Source organism: Choloepus didactylus, chromosome 4, assembly GCF_015220235.1.
Source record: "Choloepus didactylus isolate mChoDid1 chromosome 4, mChoDid1.pri, whole genome shotgun sequence".
Classification (NCBI taxonomy): domain Eukaryota; kingdom Metazoa; phylum Chordata; class Mammalia; order Pilosa; family Megalonychidae; genus Choloepus; species Choloepus didactylus.
In genome coordinates, this window is record NC_051310.1 from 128,212,795 (window position 1) to 128,237,072 (window position 24,278).

The 24,278-nt window shown below is 37.0% G+C and overlaps 1 protein-coding gene across 9 annotated transcripts in view; it reads left to right on the forward strand.

The window, feature by feature from the left end:
• The window catches only part of MYO5A (myosin VA), a 263,746-nt gene extending 241,572 nt beyond the window's left edge, over positions 1-22,174 (forward strand). For 4 of the 9 annotated variants that reach the window (XM_037833939.1, XM_037833940.1, XM_037833944.1 and 1 more), the window contains 10 exons: positions 532-606; positions 1,883-1,976; positions 7,863-8,009; positions 10,040-10,194; positions 12,317-12,406; positions 14,124-14,274; positions 16,179-16,461; positions 17,882-18,056; positions 20,098-20,178; positions 20,449-22,174. In XM_037833939.1, coding sequence (XP_037689867.1) covers positions 532-606; positions 1,883-1,976; positions 7,863-8,009; positions 10,040-10,194; positions 12,317-12,406; positions 14,124-14,274; positions 16,179-16,461; positions 17,882-18,056; positions 20,098-20,178; positions 20,449-20,601 — 1,404 coding nt within the window. In that variant the 3' untranslated portion in view covers positions 20,602-22,174. The remainder of the gene's footprint in view (positions 1-531; positions 607-1,882; positions 1,977-7,862; positions 8,010-10,039; positions 10,195-12,316; positions 12,407-14,123; positions 14,275-16,178; positions 16,462-17,881; positions 18,057-20,097; positions 20,179-20,448) is intronic. The other 5 variants (XM_037833941.1, XM_037833946.1, XM_037833943.1 and 2 more) reach the window with 3 other exon arrangements.
• Positions 22,175-24,278: the final 2,104 nt, after the last annotated feature.

A 24,278-nucleotide genomic window follows, 5' to 3' on the forward strand; every position in this document is an offset into this window, starting at 1 on the left:
CCCACCAAGCTACTCCCCCAAACAAACAGAAAAATGCCTTTTCTCTCTGCTCTAGTGAACATGCTTCCCAGGCCTCCCCCATGCTGTCTTTGAGGGAAGGATGGCCATAGCATCTCATCTGCCTCTCCAACTTCAAACTAGCATGCTAACATGACCATGATTTGCACTTTTATTTACTTCCCCCACTCGTACAGCCGCTGCTGGCAGAAAAAAAAAAGTGCAACTTGTGAGCATCATACATGGGGCGACAAGTTGGAAAATGACAGCCTTATCTGGGATCTCTTTCCCTGATGAATGATGGAGTGCGGGCCATAGCCTACTTCCTGTTTTTTTTTTCATGATGATCATGAGAAAAATTAGAATCATCTATACTAGAAAGATAAAATGATAATGTCAGGTGACAAAGCAATTGCCTTTTGAGTATATCCCATTTTATTGTTTAAAAAGTATTTCAAACTTGTTGTGCTGAAACATAGGATTCCCCTCAAAGACACAGAGAAAAACAAATATCCATTGTGCCTGTTTTTTCAGTATTTTGAGGAATTATATGCAGATGACCCTAAGAAGTATCAATCATATCGGATTTCACTTTACAAACGGATGATTGTATGTAAACTCAGAGTGCTTTTCCGTTGTCTTCCTGCTACTTCTGGCACTTTATAACTGAAGAGCACACTGGCTTCCTGCCCTTTCCCAGGAAGTCTCAAAAACTTTCACAAAACCTATTTCTCCCCACAGCTTTCTTTTAGCCAGTGGTGTCACCTCTGTCAGTGTCCTGCGTCCATTGTCATGTTTGGTCTGTTGATAACACTAGGCTTACAGTGTGATGGAAGCAAAATGCCACTTGAAAGATAAGTAAAATCCAAGAAGCACAACTGAACACCTTGAAATATTAGCAACTATTTCTTGAGAATCATTGGTCTAGTATCTTAATCCACTCTTGTCCAAACTGGAAAATGAATGAATATTTGTATTTTTAAAAGCTTTTCTTTTCCATATCATGAGAAATCACTGATGCTTTTTTTTTTCCAGACTCTTTTGGAGTCTGCTGTTGTTTACTTTCTAACTATTATCTTTTAACTATGCCTGTCATTTGATCATTTGAGAGAATTCTTGATTTAATAGAGAGCCATTAATCATGGAGTTTTTTTTATCCCCCCCCCCCCGCAATGTAGTGCTTTTATTTTCTCTTTTTTGCATAAAGCATTTGAAATTATCACTTTTTTCTCTGTAGGTGAGATTATACTCCCTGAGAGATATTATGAGCATTTTATGCCACCTGCCACTGAGAAATTGTTACTTTGGTAATTTATCCTGCTCTTTATCCTGTTCCCTGTGGTTGTTTCAGTTTATGTTTTAATTCTCAAAACTTAACTTTTCTTAAGTTATAGGGATAACTTTAGCATCTACAAAGGATGGGTCTCATGGAGATGGTGCTTCACACAAGGGGCATCAGTCATATCCCCTACCAATGTTCAATCATCTTAAAACTTCCCCACAAAACTTTTTGTGCTTTCATCAAAATTTAATTTTGCCTATTACCCCTTTAGAAAACATTTCACTGGAATAACAATACATTCTACAGATATTTTATTGTTTTACACACATGAAGTCTACTTGAAAAGACTCCACAGTGAGGCTGCTATCCATCACGCTGTAAAGGATTTTACTGCATTGTATATTTTAACATTTGGCTTTTGTTGTAGCTGCATTTTCCATGCCAGCCAGTTTTGGTCAGGTGGTGGCTCCACCAATGAGCTTTTCTGGAGCTTTCATGTAAAACTAACAGTGCTGTTTTTGTGATTTTTGTGTCTGCTTTCTCTCTGTGAATTTTATAAGTCCTATTTTCATTTTTTTTTTTTTTCCTCATTTTGATCTTTAGGATTTGATGGAACAACTTGAAAAACAGGATAAGACTGTCCGGAAACTGAAAAAACAACTGAAAGTATTTGCCAAAAAAATTGGTGAACTAGAAGGTATTTAAACATGATTTTATGACCATTGCTGAATTTTGGTTTTGTGTTGCTACACGAGTAGGCTGATAGAGATTTGCATGCAAATATTAGGGATGATAACAAAAATAACTTTCAGTGAAGCTGGTTTATGTGGAATGGGAATTTCCATTGCTAGGTGAGGTAAATGCTGTTCCTTTCATGGAAGTAATAATTTATAAAGGGAGAGGATTTATTTATTCATTCATTATTTAATGAATATCTTCTATGATCCAGGCACTGTGCTAGGTAGTATAGCATCGAGTTTAAGAGCATGGATTCTGGAACAAAACTTCTTGGGTTCAAATTCAGGCCCTTCTTATTAGTCATGTGATATTGGGCAAGCTCCTGAACCTCCCTAGGCCTCAGTTTTCCCATCTGTTAAATAGGAGTGCTAATGGTATCCACCTGACATGGTTTGTAAGAATTAAATGAGTTAATATGTATTATGCATTTACAATAGGGCCTGACACACAGTAAGAGCTATATACAACTTAGCTGTTATCGTTACAGTTATTATTAGTGTCAAGGATACTAAGATGAATAAAACAGTTTGTTCCCTCATAGAACTCACTGTTTAATGGAGGAAAAAAGAGAAGTAAAGAAAAACATGGATTGTAATTATAAAGAAATAAGATTCTTTTTTTTCAACAAACATTCATGATTTATATATTACAATGATGAGACAATACCTTCAGAACTAATCAAATATCAGTTGTTATTGTTATATACAAATGGACCTTGTCTTGTGGATTAGTGTGCTATGCATAGTTCTATATGCCAGGGACATACCAGTTGCAGGATTAAAACCAGTTTCTAAGCTTATTCTAACAATGTATCTATTGCCCAAGTAGTTTTAAAATCCTCTTTGGAATTGCCTTCAAACCCACTCAAGCTATTCTCATTCTGACCAAAAATGATACTGCTCAGCCTGATGAGCCGTCTTATTCTCTCTGTGTCATGCTGCATAGTCTTACGTGGCTTAATTGATAAGGATTCCCCATCACTAGGGATGCTCAGAAGAACCTACCGTTATTGACCCTACGTGTAGTTTTCATTCCTTCAACATGCCAGCCCCTGTCACAGCTTCTCCTCCTGTTTGGTCTTCCTGATTCTCCTGGTCATGTTCTGCTCATCCTTTGAGACCAGAGACAGTCACATCCTCAAGAGCAGACTTTCGTGATCACCCAGTCAGACATTATGACTCTGCTCTCCAATACACCAATATTTGGCTCACATCTTTTGTGGTTTTCACTATGATTTTTAGCAATCTTTCTGTTTGAATTACTGGCTTCCTCAAGACTTTGAACTTCCTGAGCATAGGAACACACATCTTATTTCTCCTTGGTTCACAGCACCTAGCATGGCATGTGACCTATCATAATCATTCAATAAATATTTGTTGAGTGAATAAATAAATTTCAAAAATATTTAGAACAGTGGCAACATGAATGTTTACTTTGAAGAGGATAATACTCCCTCAGTTATAAAAATTCCAAAACGTTTGTTCAGAAATAAGATCACTTAAGTGATATTTTATGTATAATCATGAGCATTATGTGATTCATATATTACCTCTCTACCCTTTAAAATTTTTGAACCTCCAAGTTACGCACTTATCCACACAGACTATAATTAAGTCTATTGGCAGAACTTAAAATTCTTTTTTCAGAGAACTTTTCTGCGCTTAACTGTGTGCTAATTATACCAGATATGATAATCAGATAGCAGAGTATTTACTTGTAAGAAACTGATTTGTTATTAACTTGTGAAATTACTCATTTTTAAAACTTTGTCATTCTTTAGTAAGTTATAATAAATAGAAAAACTATTCATTATATATTTTAAATTTTTAATCAGCATTCTTTGATATATATTTTTTAATTGAATAGATAGGTTAGAATGTTTTAAGATGTTAGCAATTTAAAGCCATTATCAATCAGAAATCAACTTAGTTAAACTATCCTGCCAACTATGTTCTTCTACCTATAAGTAGCATTTGTAATCCATAGATTAAACAAAAAAAGGCATTTAATTGTTTTTACAGAAGGTTATATGTGAGTTAAATGATACATGTGTAGTGAATAAAATGAAACAGATCTATGTGACTTGGATACTTGCTAAGTGCCATATCCCTGCCCCTTGTACCCCTAAAATTGGGGAGTAAAGGTGTTCTGCAATTCCAACAATTGTTTTCTTCTGGCCCTTCTCCCTGCCATTATACAAAAGATACCAGCAACCTTGTAGAACAAAGCAACTTCTAGCATCTAAAGTTTTCTTCTATTTTTCTTTGAATATGTTACAATACACTTAACTTCTTCCAGTTAAAAATAGCAGATATTCTCACCTCCTCCAATGGGCAATGCTTAATTAAGAAGACTTTTTTAGAAGCCAGTGAAGACTGAGTGTTATTTAATACCAACATATATCATTTTTAGCAGAAATTCTAACCTAAATGGAGAGTGTTTCAAAATTTGATCTGCTTTGTCCTATATTTTACTCCAGGAGTAGGTAGTCCATCTCAGTTTTCATAGTCAGAGAATTTATACATGAAAGTATTCTAGAAATCAGTTAATTATTTTATAGGGAAAAAAACAGTTCCAGAGATCATGAGTGATTTACTCAGTCTCTTGGCCACTTCATAGCCAAACAGGGTCTAGAACTCAGGGCCATCTGAGGGCCAATCCAGTTACTTTGCTCCATTGTGTCCTATTTTCCAACAGAGTGTCTCTACTTACAGAAATGTATCTGAATGTCTGAGTTAAACCTGAGATCAAAATCTTCCTGATGCCAGAGAGAAAGAAAAAAATCTTTCCAGTTTCCTTTCCTTTTCCAGGACAAAAGAATTTCAGGAATATTTTTCCCTCAAGTATAAAGAATCTAGAAAATGGAAATAGGGATTGCTTCAGGTTTTTCTTAAAGGATTTCTGTATTAGATGGGACATTGGATTAAATGACCTCCAAGGTTGCTTGTGTGTTCGAAAACTGTCATGTCCTGGCTTAGTTCCTTCTGGCTTTATATTTTCCTTAATCAAGGATTGATATTTTATTTTAGTTAGTCAATAATTTTGCTAAATAAATCAAGGTTGTGTTGAGCTGACATCTGTATTTATCTGTGAGTATTTTTAAAGACTCTAAGCTCTGGGGAAAATGCAAAAGCAGAGAGAAACTTGAAAGTATGGCAAATTTTTCTCTGACATTTTTGTACAAAACCAAAAATATCTTAGAGATATTATAAAAGGAAAGGGATCCTTTTATTAAGAGATCTCTTAATAAAAGTATTTACCATATATCATAAATTCTGAGGTGCATAATTTTTCACATTTTAACATCTCTGAAACTGGGATGTGTCTTATAATTATTGGTAGGTTGTAGTTTAATTGGCAATGTTTTTTCTTTTTTAGTGTTACATAAAATAATGGTGCATCTTATAATCAAGGGCATCTTAATATGAAATCAATAGGTTTAAAATAGTCCCTTTAAGTTACATGGTGTCCATATATGTGCTTTTATTGATAAACTTAATGTGATGAATCTGTTTCCTCTCAGTTTCCTCTCAGAATGGTCACTGTGGCTTAAAGTGGCCAGTAACATAGATGTCAGGGATTTTATTATTTTGATTTTACATGCAGCAAGTCCATGAGCTCTGGAGGCCACTGTGTGCTGCTTCAGAGGTCTCTTTGGTGTGTTTAAACTCACTCCAGGAATAATTTGTGGAAAAGGTAAACGGTCTGTGTCTCCTATTCACCTGCATAGAGAAATACATTTTACAGTTAGTCCTGTGACTTCAGGCTGCATCATGAATTTGAAACACTAGATTATGAGAGATTGCCATAACCCTGATTTGTCCAATAGTCATATGATCACTCTTTAGATGTCATAGTGTTGATGGATCGTGGTGATGTTACCTAAGCCACATTTTCAGCGCGGATAGCCCCGGTGTGTGATGCTGCACCATGAGGTTCACCATGTGGCACCAGGCTCCCTGCCACATTCCCTGCCCCGTGGTCGTGGCTCATGCGTAAGCGAGAGCACTGGCAGGTATTGGAGTTCTCCCTGTGATAACCTCTACCTTTGGAGTGGGCTTCTGAGAACTAACACAGAAAGTTGCCAAAAGTGACAGTAGAAGCTCTTCTGATACATCTTAGTGGAGTCAGCAACATTAAACTTTCTAATGTTTTTGCATCTGGCCCGCATTTTGTTTGTTTGGTAACAGTCTCTGAACTGAAATCTAATCTGTGCTTAAATAGATTTCTTAACCACCCCCTTCCTGTAGATAAAAGAATAAAAAACCTTCTAACTAGTATATGTCTTCACAGACACCATGATAACTTATGAGTTCCCTTAACTAGTTTGCATTTCCCATTCAATTCTCAATTTTGAGATGAAATTGGAGACTTCTTTTACCCTTTGCTACCCTTCTGTAGCAGCTGCCATCAACAATAGTGACCATTTTTAACATCTGAAAATCTGAAAAGGTAGTTAATGGGTAGTTGTACTTTAATGGTTGTAACTTCATGGTAGGACTTTTAGCATTCTACTAAAAAGAAACAAAATCTGAATAATATTTAGGAACTCATATTAAATAGAGGTTGTTTTATTCACTCATGATTTTTGGGAGAATGAGAAATGGGAGGAGAAAGTTAGGTCTTTGTCTTTTGAGGCTTTGGTGAAAAATTATACTTTTCCACATCATCTGGTGTGGAAAACAACTGCCCTGATGTGTTTGAACTGATTACAATGGTTCCTTTAAAATAAGTGTTTGTTTTTTTTTTCCTTTCATGATTAAACCCATAGAACTAAAGGAGAGAGGGAATATTTTATACTCTTGCTGCCCCTTTGAGGAACGTTGTTCTTTTCTTCTGTGAATTAGACATACAACTATCTTTAACCATTTCCTGTTGGACCAAGAGGTTAAATCACTCACTTTTAGCACTTTAAATCTTATTACAAAATAAATGGCTATTGGTACCTTTGAAAGTTTTGAAATCAGATGACCTTTGATGTAGATAATTACCAAGCACTGTCTATATTTTGCCATCTTTCCACTCAATTTTAGCAGAAAAGGTATTCAAAAAGGGCACAATTAAAATGCTTTAGATTCGGATATGTCTCTATATCAATAAAATTGATGTTTAGGTTTAATGTTTAGGTTTTCTCATAGCTGCACATCATTTTTTAAGTGCCCGATCCTACTGAAGAAGGAACAGAGAGACAGACCACAGTCTGATCAAGGGTATATGAGCACCTAACACACATCTGCTTTCCAATTTCCAAACTGACTTGGCGTTTGGAATGCAATCTGTTAACTTCAGGTTTACCTGTGTTTTCCTTTTTTTTTTTTTTTAAAAGTATACTCCTTTGCCATATTTACGAATAAAATCTTAGTAGCCTAATGCAGATATTAATAGTGCCTATTATGAATACTAAATATATATATGTATTTAGATGCTAGGGTATTAGAATAGTTAGAAGGAAATAACTGAAACTGTGGAACCGTAACCCATAACATTTTTTAAAATTACCTACCTGCTTGTTGAACTGTACTTCAAACGTTAACACCTTTCTGTATATATGTTATATTTTACAATAATGGAAATAACTGAAACTATGGAACTGTAACCCATAACATTCCTTGAAATTTGCTCTAACTACTTGTTAAATTTTACTCTGAAAGTTATCACTGTTATGTATCTATGTTGAAGTTCACAATTTAAAAATGCATTAAAAATAATTTAAAAAATAAGGCACAATTAAGTGGTAAATATGGCAGGTTTCTGTTCTTATAATGTTCATTTAAAATTATGGGAACATAGAACTCTCTCATCTTTTCTACCCAGAAAACATTTTCTCCTTTTTTTTCTCATAAAGTGGGCCAGATGGAGAACATATCCCCAGGACAGATCATTGATGAACCTATCCGTCCAGTCAACATTCCCAGGAAAGAAAAAGATTTCCAAGGAATGCTGGAATACAAGAAGGACGATGAACAAAAACTTGTTAAGAATCTGATTCTGGGCAAGTATATCCTGCATGGAATGAAAGGTCTTCCTGGTACATGCCAAAATGCTCCACATCGATGTTTCTTATAGTCAAAATTGCTGCGGTAGCATCCTGACCACCTCATGCATTATCAAACTGCAGAGAAACATGCCTACACCCACTGTAAGGATCCCTTGAGACCAGACCGTGTCAACCTGGGCTGCACATTAGAATCACCCAGGAAGCTTTTAAAAAGTAGTGATGTATGGTCTCCACCCCAGGCCAATTAAATCGAAATCTCTAGGTTCCAGAAGGGCCGACCATGTCTAGTGTTTTAAGGGATTCTGAAATGTATCAACAGTTGAACACCACTGCTCTAGGCCATTTAGGTACCTGAATTTCCCTTTTCTCTTACCTTCCTTAGAAAAGTATATCTTTAAATATGTTTAGGAACACCATTCAATAATGAAGAAACAAAGGAATTACGAAAAAGATTCCAGCAATGGAAGGAAAGGACAGATCAAATGAGAAGGGAGTGTAAGAGGCATTTAGGAGCAGAATAAGGCCTTTAAGAATGGGTATGAGTTTGCTGGCTCTGCAAAAGGATGTATTTAGGTGGGGGTGGGAAATGATTAAGGCATGCACACAGCCCATTAATTGAGAACTGAAGCAGCTAAAAACCTCTCCTTTCAGCCTTTGCATAACATTCCTTCCCCCAGGTGCCAAGATGACAGCAATGTCATTGGCAGTTTTATCTGATTTAACATTGGGTTTGATGGCATTAAGTAGTACTATGTATAGGTGCAGAGTTGCTTAAGTTTCACTGTGATCTTCATTCAGCAAACAATGTTAAGGAGCCACTAATATTTAACGGCAGAGTTAACAAAGATTCATTATTCAGCAAACATTTATTGAGCTCCTACTATGTGCCAGGCATTTTCTAAGTATTGGGTAATGAACAAAATGAAGTCCCTGTTCTCATAGAGCTTACATTGCAGTGAGGGCAATAGAGAAAAAAACAAAATAAACAAATATGTAATGGAGTGAAAGCAGGTACACTGGTTTGTATAAAGGAAAGGTCTCTCTGATAAAGGTAATCTTTGGGTAGAGACTGAAGGAAGTAAAGGAGCAAGTCACAGGGTATCTGGAGAAAGAATATTCAGGCAGAAAAATAGTTAAGTGCAAAGACCCTGAGGAGAGAGCCTGCCTGGCATGTTCAGCCAAAGCAAGAAGACCAGTGTGATTAATGCAGAGTAAGCTGGAACTGGGGGGAGGAGGAACAGGGCCAGATCACGTAGGACCTGGTGGACCATGGTGAGGAGTTTGGATTTTATAAATGAGTGAGATTAGAAGCCACTTGGAGAATTTTCAGAACAGAGTGACATGACTTGGCCTACATTTTTAAGAAGAATTACTGTAGTTATTGTGTGAAAAATGCAGTATTAGGGAGCAAGATATTAATCAGGGAATCAGTTAGGAAGCTAATGCAGCAATCCAGGAGAGAGATGATAGTGGCTAGACTCAGGTCATAGCTAGTTCACCTGGTGAGAAGTAGTTGGATTCTGGGTATATTTTGTAAGTAGCGCCAACAGGATTTGTTGATAGATTAGATATGGGATATGAGAGAGGGAAAAAAGGAATCACAGATGATGACAAGGTTTATAGCCTGGGAGACTGGAAGGCTAGAGCTGCCATTTACCAAAATGAGGAAAATTACCAGAAGAGCAGGTTCCTTTGCAAATCAAGAGTTTGGTCTGGAATAGGCTCAGTTTGATATGCCTGAGGGGAGATGTAGGAAGGCAGTTGATACATGACACTGGAGTTCAAGAGAAAAGTCAGAGTAGGCGATATAGATTAGGAGTTGTCATGGTTTAGACAACTAAGATTTGTATGTCCCCACCTTCAAGAATTTCTCTTACTTTGTGAGCCATTAAAATATTTTTATGTGACCTACTTACCCTAAATGATTAAGCTCTTACATTATAACTGTGCTTTTATATCTCAGAAAGCATTCCCATCAAGGCTTTCAATGTTATGTAAGTTTATTTTTCCCTTTTTTTATTCAGAACTGAAGCCACGTGGCGTAGCAGTCAATTTGATTCCAGGGTTACCAGCGTACATCCTGTTCATGTGTGTTCGACATGCTGACTACCTGAATGATGATCAGAAAGTAAGGTCATTGCTAACATCAACAATTAACAGCATCAAAAAAGTACTGAAGGTCAGTTCTTGCTCAACAAAATTCTCATAATGAATATTAATGTTGACAGTATCTGCCCAGAAGTGATTTTTTTTTCATTAGACTTAAAGCTAAAGTCTAGTTATGAAGACTTTCCAGTCTTAACTGATAACTTCCTTTGTAGGAAACTTTTCCTCACAACACATCTGTTATGCCTTCTTTCAAAACAGTGTTCAGGTTAAACAGTAATCAAAATTGATTTGATACAATTCTGTTTGTGAAGTAAATTAAGATTCTTCATAGGCAGAATTAGTCTGCTTCTGGGTTTTATTTGAAACTAAATTAAAAATATTTAGCAGAGTCCATCAAAACAATATATAGGGAAAACGATATTGTAGTTAAAATAGATGTTAAGTAAGTAAGTTCAATAATACGTGGTCCATTTATATAAAAAGATGTCTGAGAAAATATTAAAATTTTTCTCCCTATTATTCTTAACTCATCCCCCCAGCGCCCCCCCCCCCAATTTCTGTCTTACCCAAATTGCCTAGTTCCACATGAGAAGTAAAATGTCCTGATCAGAAAGGAAGGACTTGGAAAAGGCAGCAAAATTATGTAACAGAGCAGAAAGCCTTACCTAACTGAGTAATCACGGGGTCGCGTTGCATAATCTTCCTCTTGACTCTCTAGAAAAGCAAATGAATATTATATTTACTTTCCATTTAAGTCTTCCTGTGAGGAGCTAAGATAATGTGCTTTAGGTACTTTGCTTTCTGGTTATCTAATTTAATGAAATCTTTGAGAATGGAGATAAATGGATAGTTAACATGCTTAGTAGAGTCTCAAATTTAAGATGTCTTTCATGAACTTTTAACTGATGCTAGTTCTCAGTCAGTCCCTATTGTGCAAATACTCTATGTAGTTATATTTTACAGTGGTTATTAAAGTGTGCACTTAGATGAACTACAAGGTTTACTACTTCTTAAATCAACTCCTACAAAAGACAACAAAACCAAATCATAACCTTTTATTCCTCCATCTTAATTGAAGAAGACATTTATCTAGTTTGACTAATTGTTGTATCCTGTTATCCTGTCTTAGCTAAAAAGACTGGGTTTTGATATCCTCTCATATTCTTCAAAATTTAAGGGTTTTCATTTGTATTGTGTTTGCTTACATTTTATTTATTTTAAAAAAAAAAGATCTTACAAGAAAACCCCAAGGAAATTTTTGCCCGTGATATGTCCTGTTCCAAGTGAACTTTTGCTGGAACTAAGGGCAAGTATTTTCATACAGCTCTTGAGAACTCAAGTTTTGTTGTGAAATAGTGGCAGAGTTATTAGAATATATGATATCATGCAAAAAATAGATGAGCTTCTAAGACCAAAGCATGGTCATTTTAATGCCAGGCATCTGTTCTAGATAAAGTAATTTAGAGTTTCTGACATTAGTTCTTCTGGGCAAAATTCCTATGAATTCCTGTATCCTAACTAGTCAGTGATGGTCTAGTTGTATCTGCTATTCAGCCTGTGAGCCTAAAAGGTACTTCCCAGCCCTAGCTTCTTTTCCAGGCACAGGGAGTCTCTCTCTGCTCCTCCCTGCCCCAGTGGCCCAGCTCTGGTGAGAAGCCAGCCAGCTTCCCGCTGTCAACACTTTATAGTACAGGACTTCCTCCATCCCAGATCTAATCTACTGCTCAGAAATGTAATTTGACTGTTGATAAAATTTTTAACTTAATCTGGGTTTAAGTGCTTCAAGCTCTTTTTCATTACAGTATTTTATATTTCCTTTTTTGCTTTTAGTTCTTTCTGATTTCGCTTCACTAACCCCAAGGGAAATGAGTTTGGGTTAACTGTGACTTGGTGAATTGTTTTCTGCTTAAAGGAACAGCTCTGTTAATGTCAACTGAATGAGTGGGATTCATCTTTCTAATGGCAAGAAAATGGATGCCAAGCAAAATAACAACCAACCCTTGAGCCAAGTTGTTGAATTATTGCTAGCCACAATTTTTAGGACTTTGCAAATGCAATGTGATTTATTTTTGCAAATTGCTTATAGTGGTAACTGAAAGAAATAGTCTTTCTGATATCTGTTCAGTTTTTCAGGTTGGGTGCAGTATTTTTCCCCAAGGAAAAAGCAAATTTAGACTTATTCTCTGTTGCAGAAAAGAGGTGATGATTTTGAAACCGTCTCCTTCTGGCTCTCTAACACATGCCGTTTTTTGCACTGTTTGAAGCAGTACAGTGGAGAAGAGGTGAGAAAATCTGGATTACAAAATCAGCTTCCTATACTTTCTCTACCCCTTTAAGGAAAATTTTAGAAGCATAAGATGTTTAACCATTTGTTATTTTAGAAGCCCAAATTCAGAAGTGGCTTGGAAGTTCATAGCTTTGATAATATTTGTTATCTATGTAATAGTAAACTGGGGAGCAACATAGTTTCTTCCCTCTGAGGGTTTGTATTACGAGAAAGCACAGCAGAGATAAGATGAGCATTTGGTCAATGGATAGTTACTAGAAATGAAACTTTTTGAAAATGTTGAAGTGGGCTTTTCAAGAACTAATACAGGAACATTGAACTACTTAAAGAAATTAATCAGTTTAGGCTTGCGACAATGCATTAAAGCTAATCAAAGATAAGACATGTCTCTTCTGAGATATTGATTTGTCCAGAATTCTTTACTGGTTTTATTTGTAGTGATGTGTTCATCAGTTGTTTAATAGACTTCAACATATTTCAAAAACTATATAAAATATTAATGATTACAATTTAGTAAGGGCTTAGCATGTCAGATAGCATTTAATGTACATTGTTATTTAATTTTTACTTTTCTGTGAGATGGGAATTATATCCCAGTTTTACAGATGAGGAAATTTAAGTTCAATGAGTTTCATCAATTTGCCCAAGTCCACTCAACAGGAATGAGCAGAGATGGCATTCCAGGTCTCTCTGTCTCCCAGAGCCTGTGCCCCTACCCACCGCCTTCCACACCTCCCCATCCTTTGCAGTGAAGGCAGCAGAGAAGCTATCAGTAGCACTTTCTGAGCACCCAGTTGGGACAGAGGACAATCCTGCCAAATGATGGGAAATACAAAGACAAGACCTGGTTCCTGAATAGGTGGGACTAATCCCACCAGAATCCCCCAGAAGGGCCATTAAAGACATCCTGTCAGTCCTCACCTTTAGACCATGTTATTAAGTAGGTTGTAGGAAGGCAGATGCTTGACTGTGGGGAGAATCTATCAAGTAAGCAATTGCTTTTATCAGGCAGTGTCCAATGAGCAGTATTAAAATGCAAAATGACTGAAAAAAGTGCCTTCCTGTACAATTAGCTTTTCATTTTAACAAATACCACCAAAAGATTCAGTTGTAAACTGTGACAAAAAATCATGTGGATACCATGAAATATAGTAAAAGGAAAAGTTTTCTTTATTCACCAGTCTGTAGAAATCAATCTGTTTTTAAGAAGATTATGCCCTTTGGGTACAAAATTTATGAACAGGACGAAATTTAATGAACTGAAATTAAGAGATGAGCACTTTAGATAATTTAGTATTTGGAAGTAAGCCTGATGTTTCATACATGAGAATATTCTTTTTTTTTTGTTAAGTTTTCCAAACTTGTTTTGTTGACACTGCTATTGGAAAGACTTAATTAAATGCTAGGTTGCCAAGTTCAGATATTATCCAAAAGCCAGTAAGAAGTGGAATGGGGTTATGATGGAAACAAATGCACACACACCAGCATTTGAGAATAACTATCCTAGCATTATGCGAGGGTTGGATGGAAACTGGGATAACCTGAAGATAGGAACACTGATTAAGTGGTGTCTGCAGTAATCTGATGCTTGGCTTAGGGAGGTAAATGTAAAGGAAAGAAAGAGGAAAAAGAGCCTGAGGATGTTGATCAAACTAGAGGTAGAAGTGACATTTTACTTTGTGTATATCATTTACTTTGCATTATGACTGTAGGGATTTATGAAACACAACACATCTCGCCAGAATGAACACTGCCTCACCAATTTTGACCTGGCTGAGTATCGGCAGGTGCTGAGTGACTTGGCCATTCAGATCTACCAGCAGCTGGTGCGAGTATTGGAAAACATCCTTCAGCCAATGATTGGTAAGGCTGGGGCCCTGCTGAGCATTGCAGTCTGTCCTCCATAGCTACCCACCAGCAAAGGACCACCAGTGGTCCATGTTTAGGGACATGTATTCATACAAGAGAACATAAAGTAGTAAGATAACTTAGGAGAAAATACGGGCCTAAAATTAGCTGAGGAATCCTGAAATACAGGCATGACAAAGTGGTAAAATATCAAATCCACATGTTCAAACAGCAATATATGGTTTCCTTCCCTGTTGTTTGATGCTACTCTCTTAAGATTGAGTTATGCTTTAGACCCAGCTATAAACACCATTCCTTCTCAGGTTTTCAAAACACTTTAAACTTTGGTCTAGGACACTACTACATTAGGTCTTCTTAGGGGCCCATCGAAAACTAAGGCCCAAATGGACCATGGTAAAATGGCTGAGAAGCTACTGTGGCAACCAGAACAGGTCTCACAGATCTGTTTCAGACATTTATGCTGAGTTGTACATCTCATGGCCCCTATGAAATTGCTAAAGGCAGTTTGGTTTAAAGTAGCAGTGCCTTATTAGCAGGACAGTGTTTCTTCTCCCTCCTTCTACAAAGCAGCTAGAGTGTGTGTGTAAGTGTGTGTTTTCTGTATATGTGTATTCAGCTAAAATGTGTGATCCTGTGCACCTCTATGTGCACACTCATTCTGGGTGTTTCTTTATGTATCCCACTACCTATGCTCCTTTAGAATGTGAAGGGAAATAGCATGTATGAAATAGGAACTAGGAGGCATGTACAAATTGGAAGTTGCTCATTTTGAATACATTGGATTTTTAAATTTTTTTAAAGGGAATTATCAAACTCTGTTATCTTCAGGCAAGTTATCAGCAGCCTCTTAAACTTAATCCCACCTACCCTTTCTTACACCACTCACGTTTCCCCACAACTTCATTTCTCTTATATGAGATCATAGTATCATAGTATTCCATTTTCTATTGAAGGCCCACAGTTAACTAACTAGAGACATAAAAAACTTTGGAAGCTGTGGGAGATGGCAGTGATTTCTTCAGTTTTCTCCTAAAAGACATGAATTTAAAGCTTAACCTAGATCAGCTAAATGCAGAAGGTAACACAAATTTAAAAAAAAAAGACCAGCTTAAGCCAATCATTCTACTTCTAGGCAAAAAAAAAAAAAAAAAAGTTTTTATTGGCTAAATGAATTTACTGCTAAGGTATCGCACTCTAAACCACTGTCCCGTCTCAGTCATTTAACAAGGACAATAAAACAGATATTTTGAATTTGTTTGAGATTCTGTGGAAGCTGCATTTAGTACTAGGAGACACAAAATTGATTCAGTCATGGCCCCTGCTCTCAAGGGACTCCCTGTCCAAGAGTGAGCATCGTAAAACACCCTAGGAGAGGCATAAGCCAAATGCCGTGAACACACGATAGACAGAGCAGCAGTGCCACAGGTGAGAACAGACTAGGGAAGACGAGGCTGGCCTGACGTCTCACTGCTAGTTGGTGGGAAGCCCAGGACAAGGCCCAGCTCTGTCCAGCCCCAAGTCTTCTCTAAGAAAATTTCCCAGGGTCCTCCTGCCTTTCTTGCTATTTGATTTCTCTCTGAAGCACAAATGATACTGGAGAATGTTTATCTTATCCCTGTCTTCTACAGGCCTCTCTCAGAAACCCACAATACCTCACACTTGTGTTGTTAAAAGACTATCACTTATTTTAGAAAATATATCATTAAGGTTTTTTAATTACATGGTAACTTTTGCTTCAAGAAGTTTAAGTTTAAAATCCAGACATCCTTTTTTGTGTGTATTTCCTTTCCCCTCTATTTTGATGCTCAGATTATTTTCCTAAGTTGAATGTGTGTGTATGCCATGGAAATAAATTTCCATCCAAGTCTTCTTTTTTAACAATTAAAATACTCCTGCAGTCTCCGGCATGCTAGAGCATGAAACGATCCAGGGTGTATCCGGGGTGAAGCCCACAGGGCTAAGAAAGCGAACCTCCAGTATCGCCGACGAGGGCACCTACACGCTGGACTCCATCCTGCGGCAGCTCAACTCCTTCCACTCGGTCATGTGTCAGCACGGCATGGACCCAGAACTGATCAAGCAGGTGGTCAAGCAGATGTTCTACATCGTGGGGGCCATCACTCTGAACAACCTCCTCCTGCGGAAGGACATGTGTTCCTGGAGTAAGGGCATGCAGATCAGGTGTGCAGATGCCAACAATCCCTCAACACTGCTTTTCTGTGCCTAACTGGCCTGCCCAGTTGTAGAGAGCTGATTATTTGATTTAGATCAGTGCACCTGAAGTTTAGTGCCAAGCAACTAAGTAGCTAGAGAAGAACTGGCATGGTGCCACTTTCTCTTGCCCAATGGCTGGATTTCTCCAGGTCTCATTGATTACTGCTCCTTGCCTGTGCCTTGCCAAGGGGCTCTTCTCATTGTTTGATGGAAAACCCTGCTCCACTGGAAAGCTAACTTTTTGAAGTAGTACAGAGGTGATAAAGTATTTTAATTATACAATAAGAAAATAAATTATAATGATGATTTCTAATGTTTGTACCTAGGCGACAAGAAAAAATCTTAATAGATCTTTTACTAACACTTGATATATGGCCCTCTATGTTTTAAGAAAATTTGCACTCAATTTTATGCCCAATTCCTCAGCATAACCTCATTATCGTAATAGAACTTTTTTGGCGTATATTGGTTTTAAAACAGCAAGAATATTCACCAAGAGGGGAAGAAAAGGATTTTTCGCACAAAAGCCTTTAGCTACTCAACCTGAAGAAACCTTAGCATTCTTTTCCAATTTTCCATTCTGACCCAAATCCAATTGTAATTAACTTTAAAAAGAGACTCTCTTCTACTCAGGTAGAATTTATTTCTCTATAAGGTGTCAATGTCAAGTTACTTATTGTAATAACATAATGCCTCCTATTTGCCTGATTTCTGAATTCTGGTTGTGTGTCCATTTACTTTAGTATTAGTTTGAGAACTACTGTCATTTGGTTGGCCAACTCTTAAAACCTCAGCATCTAGGTAGTTTCTTTGTCTCTCTTGTCCTTCTCTCCTTCCATCCCTGAGTAGTCGCAGGCTGCTATCTCCATCTCCCAGGCTCTTCCCTAAAGAGGGCCTGGGCACAAGGTGTAAGTGGGGGGACCTGGTTATTCAGTTAACTAACTTGAGTTTGCCTTAAGGAAGAGAGAGTCTTAAAGGATTATTGATTCTCACCCTCCCAAAAGGAACCCATCTCTGAAATTGTAAGAAAAGCTAGAAGGTGTTTTCTGGTCAACTGTTTAATAAGGACACAGCCATATTATGTGTTCTATTTTCTTTTTTAGCGACTCTTGTTGCATAACTTTTGCTACAGTGACTACATTTCTATCTTCGGTCAAAGAGAATTATATTCTCTAGTTATTTAGTCTTATATAATTATGATTATAAACCTCATGACTATTTATAATGATATATTCTTAAGCACAGCTGATGAGATATGAGAAAATTGAACAAAAATACTACCTGTCATTTTAACTAAAAATCCTGACAAGGCTACACACAAAAATTAAGACGTTTTTGACAACATTCAGCACATTTGCTTGCTTTCTCTCTCTCTTTTTTTGTCTAGGTACAATGTCAGTCAACTAGAAGAATGGCTGCGTGACAAGAATCTAATGAACAGTGGGGCTAAAGAAACCCTGGAACCTCTTATTCAGGCTGCTCAGCTTTTGCAAGTAAAAAAGAAAACAGATGAAGATGCAGAAGCCATTTGTTCCATGTGCAATGCTTTAACTACTGCCCAGGTAAAGCAACTTTCCCTATTATGATATAATTTAACATTCATCAAGAGTGATCCTTAGGGAAGTAAAGAAGTATTCTAGTTATTGCTCTTGTCTCTAAGCTGACTTCATCTGTGTCAGAGAAGATATATATCTCTACAGATCTTGAAGAAAGGAGATTTTACCAGAAAGGGATACATTTCAATGCTACTCATAATCAATCCATATTCAGTATTTAGCAAATATTAATTGAGTGCCTATGGTGTTTTTGGTAATGTTCCACACAATGGGATACAGCTGTGAACAAAACCCTGTTCTCATGAGCTGCACATTCTATGGAGCTTATATTCCATAAAATAATCTTCCATATGATTTGATAATTGAATGATTCTTTAGATTTCTCTTTGTTAAGACAAATAATTGTTGTTCCTTTCAATTGAACAAATGGCTAATTGGGCTCCTATCTCATGGCACCATACTTGTTGCTGGGGGAGATACTTAAAAAAATAAGGAACAATCCCTGCCTTGAGGACGTTATGAGTCTACTAGGGAAGAGAGAGATGGACACAGCTGACACTATTCTAAGAAGTTCTAGCCAGTTCTACAGTGAGAGGACTAGAGGAAGTGCTGAGTCAGTGACAGTCTCATTAGGCCAGGCCTTGAAGGGCGCCTAGAATTTAAAGATGTGAACAGATAGGACGGGCATTTGAGGCCGATGGCAACAGTGTGAGGCAAGAGAGAGGCATAAGCATACTCATTGTTCCATTGTCATAACTTAGAGATCCTCAGTCATATGTAATTCTGCAATTAGAACTCAATCAGTAGATAATGGGAATCAAGACTTACCGCTTTTGAATGCTGAACTCCTAGTTACATAATTCTTGCTAAGAATAAAGCACAACCACAGTACTGCATAATGGTCTTGTGATTCCACCCTCTCCTCCCCCAAGTGTGGAGAATTAGGGTACATTGGGGGAAACCTGCCTCTGTAGAAATTTGTTGTCATCCAACTTTTAAAGAATATGCTTTATGCTCCATATGCTTTAAGCATTATTTCACAGAATGAGAAAGACCTATAATTCCTTTTATTTAGCAAATTTTATTTAACAAAGTGGTCCTACTTTTGTAAAGTTCTACTACTGCCTCTGAGGGCTGATCCCCTGATTCAGTTTTTCATGCAGACCTGATAAACTGTCCACTCTCTAATTCACATCTCTCTGGTAGTTTATTCTTTGCTTCTAGATCAGCACTGTCCAATTGAATTATTTTATTTACTTTCAATTAATTCCAATTTAAATTTTAATAACCACATATGACTAGTGGCTACTGTATTGGACAGCACTGCTCTATACACAATTCCTTGAAAATAGAAATATTTTTCTACCTTACATAGACAATGATTTATTTTCATTAGAAAAGAAGCATTGCTATTTTACAAAAGAAATTAATCTGACACCTTTGAAAGTCCTTTGTCTCCTCTGATTAAGTGGTTAATTTCTTTAGAGGCCTTTGTTGTTATTCATGTTATTCATTTACAGTAACTTATCTTTTTAAAAAATAAGATTTAAAGACCATTCAAAAGAAATAATATTTAATTGTTTTTTTTAATATGACCAAAGATATACTATGAAGGGGACAAGTTGTAGAATAGCATTGGTAGAATGAATTCTGTTTGTAATGTGCTCAAGTATGTGCAGAAAACAGCTAGACGGATACTCGGGATGCTGTTACCAGTCGCTGCTTTTGGAGACTAGGAGAATGGGATTGAGGACGCTTACTTTTCATGTTGTATTCTTTTGTACTGTTTGAATATCCTTCCAAACTTATATTGCTTTTTTAAAAAAAAAATACAAATATTAAATTACTACATTCTTATTGTAAAGATTAAGATATAAAGAAAGGTAAAAGTGCCCTTAAGACCAGCTAGCTCCCTCTCCCTCTCATCCCACCCAGCCCTGAGTAGACTTGATAAATGTAGCACAGATACCTTCAGTTTACCAGGTGATCAGTACCCAGTGTGTCTTTGGTAATATGCTGAAAGCTGTAATCATTTCATATCTCACAGATCGTCAAAGTGTTAAATTTGTATACTCCAGTTAACGAATTTGAAGAAAGAGTCTCTGTATCATTTATTCGTACTATCCAGGTAAGATCTCCTAGGCTTTTTTTTTTCTTTAATTTACCAACACATTCTTTTGAATGGAAATTCTTATTATATTATCTAATTTTCATAGTGCATTAACTTTTTGATAATAGTTTTATTGGGGAAAATGAAGTGATTTTAAAACAAAGGTAAACATTCTTCATTAGTTGAGGATTTTTGTGGTTAAAGTTTGGACAGAAAAAAATCTTTATGGATTCAAAGAACTGATACCCTGTTTATCTTCTTCTTTCTTCTTTTTTTTAATCTTTTCAGATGCGTTTACGAGACAGGAAAGACTCTCCTCAGCTACTCATGGATGCTAAACACATCTTTCCCGTCACCTTTCCTTTTAACCCATCCTCCCTCGCACTAGAAACTATACAGATTCCAGCCAGCCTGGGCCTGGGATTCATTTCACGGGTCTGAGAGGGATGTCATTGACAATGTATTTCTAGCTTGAATTAAGAACCCATTATTTCCAGTGAGCTACTGACAACACATTTTTAAGGAGAAAATGTGGATTATCTCCTAAACAAGAGGTTATTAACTGGAAATCTCCTTAGAATATTTTCATCACCTTGAAAAGAAAAATAGTTTCCTTTGTGCCATGTTACCTTTATAGCAACACTTATCTCTGATCCATTGGGTAGCCTTAGTTTACATGCAGCTGAACAACAAAAGGAAAGCAGGGAGGAAAGGAGGAAAAAGTGTCTTCAGCTGCTAGCCTTTATTTTAAATCCTTAGCACTGCCTTTAAATGGTATTATAAACACAAATTCCATATATGAGCTGTTGTTAGGAAGGAACCAACAAAGAACCTCCTTGAGCTAAACAGAAGAATTGAAAGAAAAATCAACACTGAGTACATATCAGTTTAGGATCAATAATATTGATATTGTTGGACTGGAACGAAGAAATATAAACTGGCAATATGTAAAGTAATTGGTGAGGTAACTTCCTTATTTGTGTCTCTATGATATCAAGATATTAAAAGAACTGTTGGTTTGCTATATAGCATAGATGTCCATTTGTTTGTACTGTAGTACACTGAGCATTTTAAATTGCTGCTACATACTGTATTCTTTAAAATGTAAGTGATATTCCTATTAGGCTACTACAACAATAAGCTTCTCTTTTATCAACTCTGTTTACAATTCAATCAAGTCACAGTTTTAACTGGATTATGTGCAGATATCCATAGATTCACCTGCCAAGGGAACTGGTGACTTAGCAAGAATAGCAGACACTGGGAAATCATGTACTAATTGGATAAAATGTTTGACATTTAGGGATAGTATTAGACAAAGTGGCTATTGTTAATATCATTATTTATTCAGGATGTATTACATTGATGTGCTCATTAATTTTCCCTGGGTAGATATCACATCAGGGTACACAGTGTTCTGTGAAGTTATAACCCTGACAGACTCTATTCCTTCTTAATTTATTAAGAATTAATCTCAGTCACTACCTAGAAAAGAGTGTCAGAATATTCATGATTCAGATCTTGAAATCTTGATTATCCTATAAATTATGCAAAAGAAGATGTACAATAAGTATTTAATGATGATTCTGGTTTTTTTTAGGCTTTGCAACTTCATAAATGTTCTCAGATACCAGTAGATACTTTAAAAGGCATCATATTAGAAATACTTTTAGAAGACTTATCTAAGAAATTTAAGAAGATTGTTGAAATTTATAGAGGATTTGGCTCAATGAGACCCAGATTCTATAAGTTTTCATTCTGCAATTCTAATTAAACATAGTCTCCATTTTTCCTAGAATCTTAATAATTCCTTAAGGTTATGCAAAAGCAAATTCTTAGCTTTCATTAGAAACTCTGGTTCTGAATTACACAGTCATAGATTTATATAATTTAACTGTTAAATGTTCTGTAAAAATAACATCTTATTAAAATATGTGCAATATTATTAATGGAACTGAAACTGTTTCAAATCAGTGATAAAGATTGTCATTAAAAGATAAAGACTGTCTTTTAACTTTTTTGAGCTTCAGTTTCCTCATCTATAAAACAAGAGGGTTGGGCAATGAATTCTTAAGGTCTCTCCCACGTTCTGAAATTCTTTCCTTTGGATCCTAGAGAAACAAGCTGCTGCTACTGAGTTAGATGGCCCTCTGCTGGACAGACCAGCGTTCTGGTGCCTATTAATTCAGAGGGATTAATAAAGTGTAAAATCACAAGTTTGTGTAGCCGTAACTATTCTTAAATGTACATGATTAATGTACATACTTTTAGGAAATCCTACTATATTTGTATTATTCGGAAGTTAATTAGGTAATTTTATTGAATCATATACTGCTTTATTCAGATTGTATACATATATTTATTTGCAAAATCAACCAAAAACACTACTAATTCAATCAGGTTCTCTCTTCTTTCCCTGCATCAATATGGTTTCCAATGAACAATCAACCCCTAACCCTTTTGTTGGTACTGAATGTGGCAGAATCCAACAGCATAGACGGGATGTAAGTGGGAAAGTAGCTAAAACAAAAATGCAACCATGGTGTAGTCTGCCCACCTCAGACCTGGAAATCCTCCCAGAGCCTCCCCCAAGTTTAGTCCTGGGTAGTATGTCCCAAGCACACCCTGAATCTTGTGAGGTCTTCAAGATCACACTGTATCTCCAACTGCCATTGCTTTATCTTACTCCCAGACAGTTTAAACCCTGAAATCTCAATCTCAATCTCCCTCCCTCTCTCTCTCCTTCTCTCTCTCCTTTTCTCTCTTTCTCTTTTTCTCCCTCCCCCTCCCCATCTCTCCCTCCTCCCATCCTCATCACCTGACTTTCTGCTGCCAAGTCCTGGAGCCTTATTCCACACCTGGGCCAGAGTTCACACCACTATCCACCCCAACTCTCCTGTTCCAGCAATGGTGTCACAAAGATTCTGCTCTTCCAGGGTCCCAGCTTCCTCCAAGGCCTAACCAGAATCCCAGATGGTGATCCCTTAGTGGCCTGAAGATTCTTAGTTGTTACAAGAGCATCTTACAACCAGGGAACCCCCAAGACCCAGAAAATGACTCTGTATACTACTTCTCGAGGACTCAGTGGTAGTCTGCTGTCTCTGGGTATCCTTTGGCCAGTTTAAGGATTGCCCACCCACTCTTCTGTCCATCTACACTTTCTCACCCACCTACAAACACACCTTCACCAGCCTTCCCTCACATCTTATTTACCCACTCACTCTTTCTCTTCCCTCAACTGAATCATCTAATTCATTGCCTGCCGTCTCACCTGCTGTTTGACATGCCATGGAGCCCACCCTCACTTGCCTGTGCTGGTCTCCCTGGGGACAGGCTTCAGGCCAATCTCCGCACAAGTTCTTGTTTTCATTCTCTTCAGAACATTCTTTCACATAACCACCATTTTGCTTTTTCATAATTCCTGTGTTGCACAATAAGAATTCAGAGGAAGATCTTGAAAACCAGAACAGTTCCTTGTTTCAATAGTACCTTCCTAACTGTCACCTCCCCAGTCACCTCACACACAGACTCACCTCACACCCTTGGTATGCAAAGCTGAAAAATTAGAGGCAATTTGCCTTCTTGCAGCTTTTCTTAGATTAAGACTTCGATCATCTGAACAGACACCGAAGAGCGGGGGAAAGATGAATATGTCATAAAATCCACTAAGTGTAGCTTTGATACCATTAGAAGTTTTGAAAATTCTCCATGTACCTGACTTTTTTTTTTTTTTTTTTTTTTTTTTTGGTCAAGTGCAAAGTACAAAAATATTTTCCAAAGCCAACTGATAGGAGATCTGGGGATTTGAGTCAATTGGGATGATCTGTTTTTTTATTCTTTCCATTTCAATGGATAATTGAGAGTTGGCTTTTTCTAGGTGGGTACTTATGCATAATATAGGTCAAATCTTTTAATATCACAGTGGAGGAATTATGAAAATACTTCATTTTATTAGAATGTCTGTGTAATGATTGTTGTGAGAAATTTCCTTCCTGCCTACCCTAGGTAAAGGGCATTTACCTCCAGCCGGAGAAGTTCTCACGTGATGTTCAGCCTCTCTCCCTCCTTTCCTTCTTCCCCCCCCCCCCCCCACAGTCTTCAGTTCACTCCTCTGGATG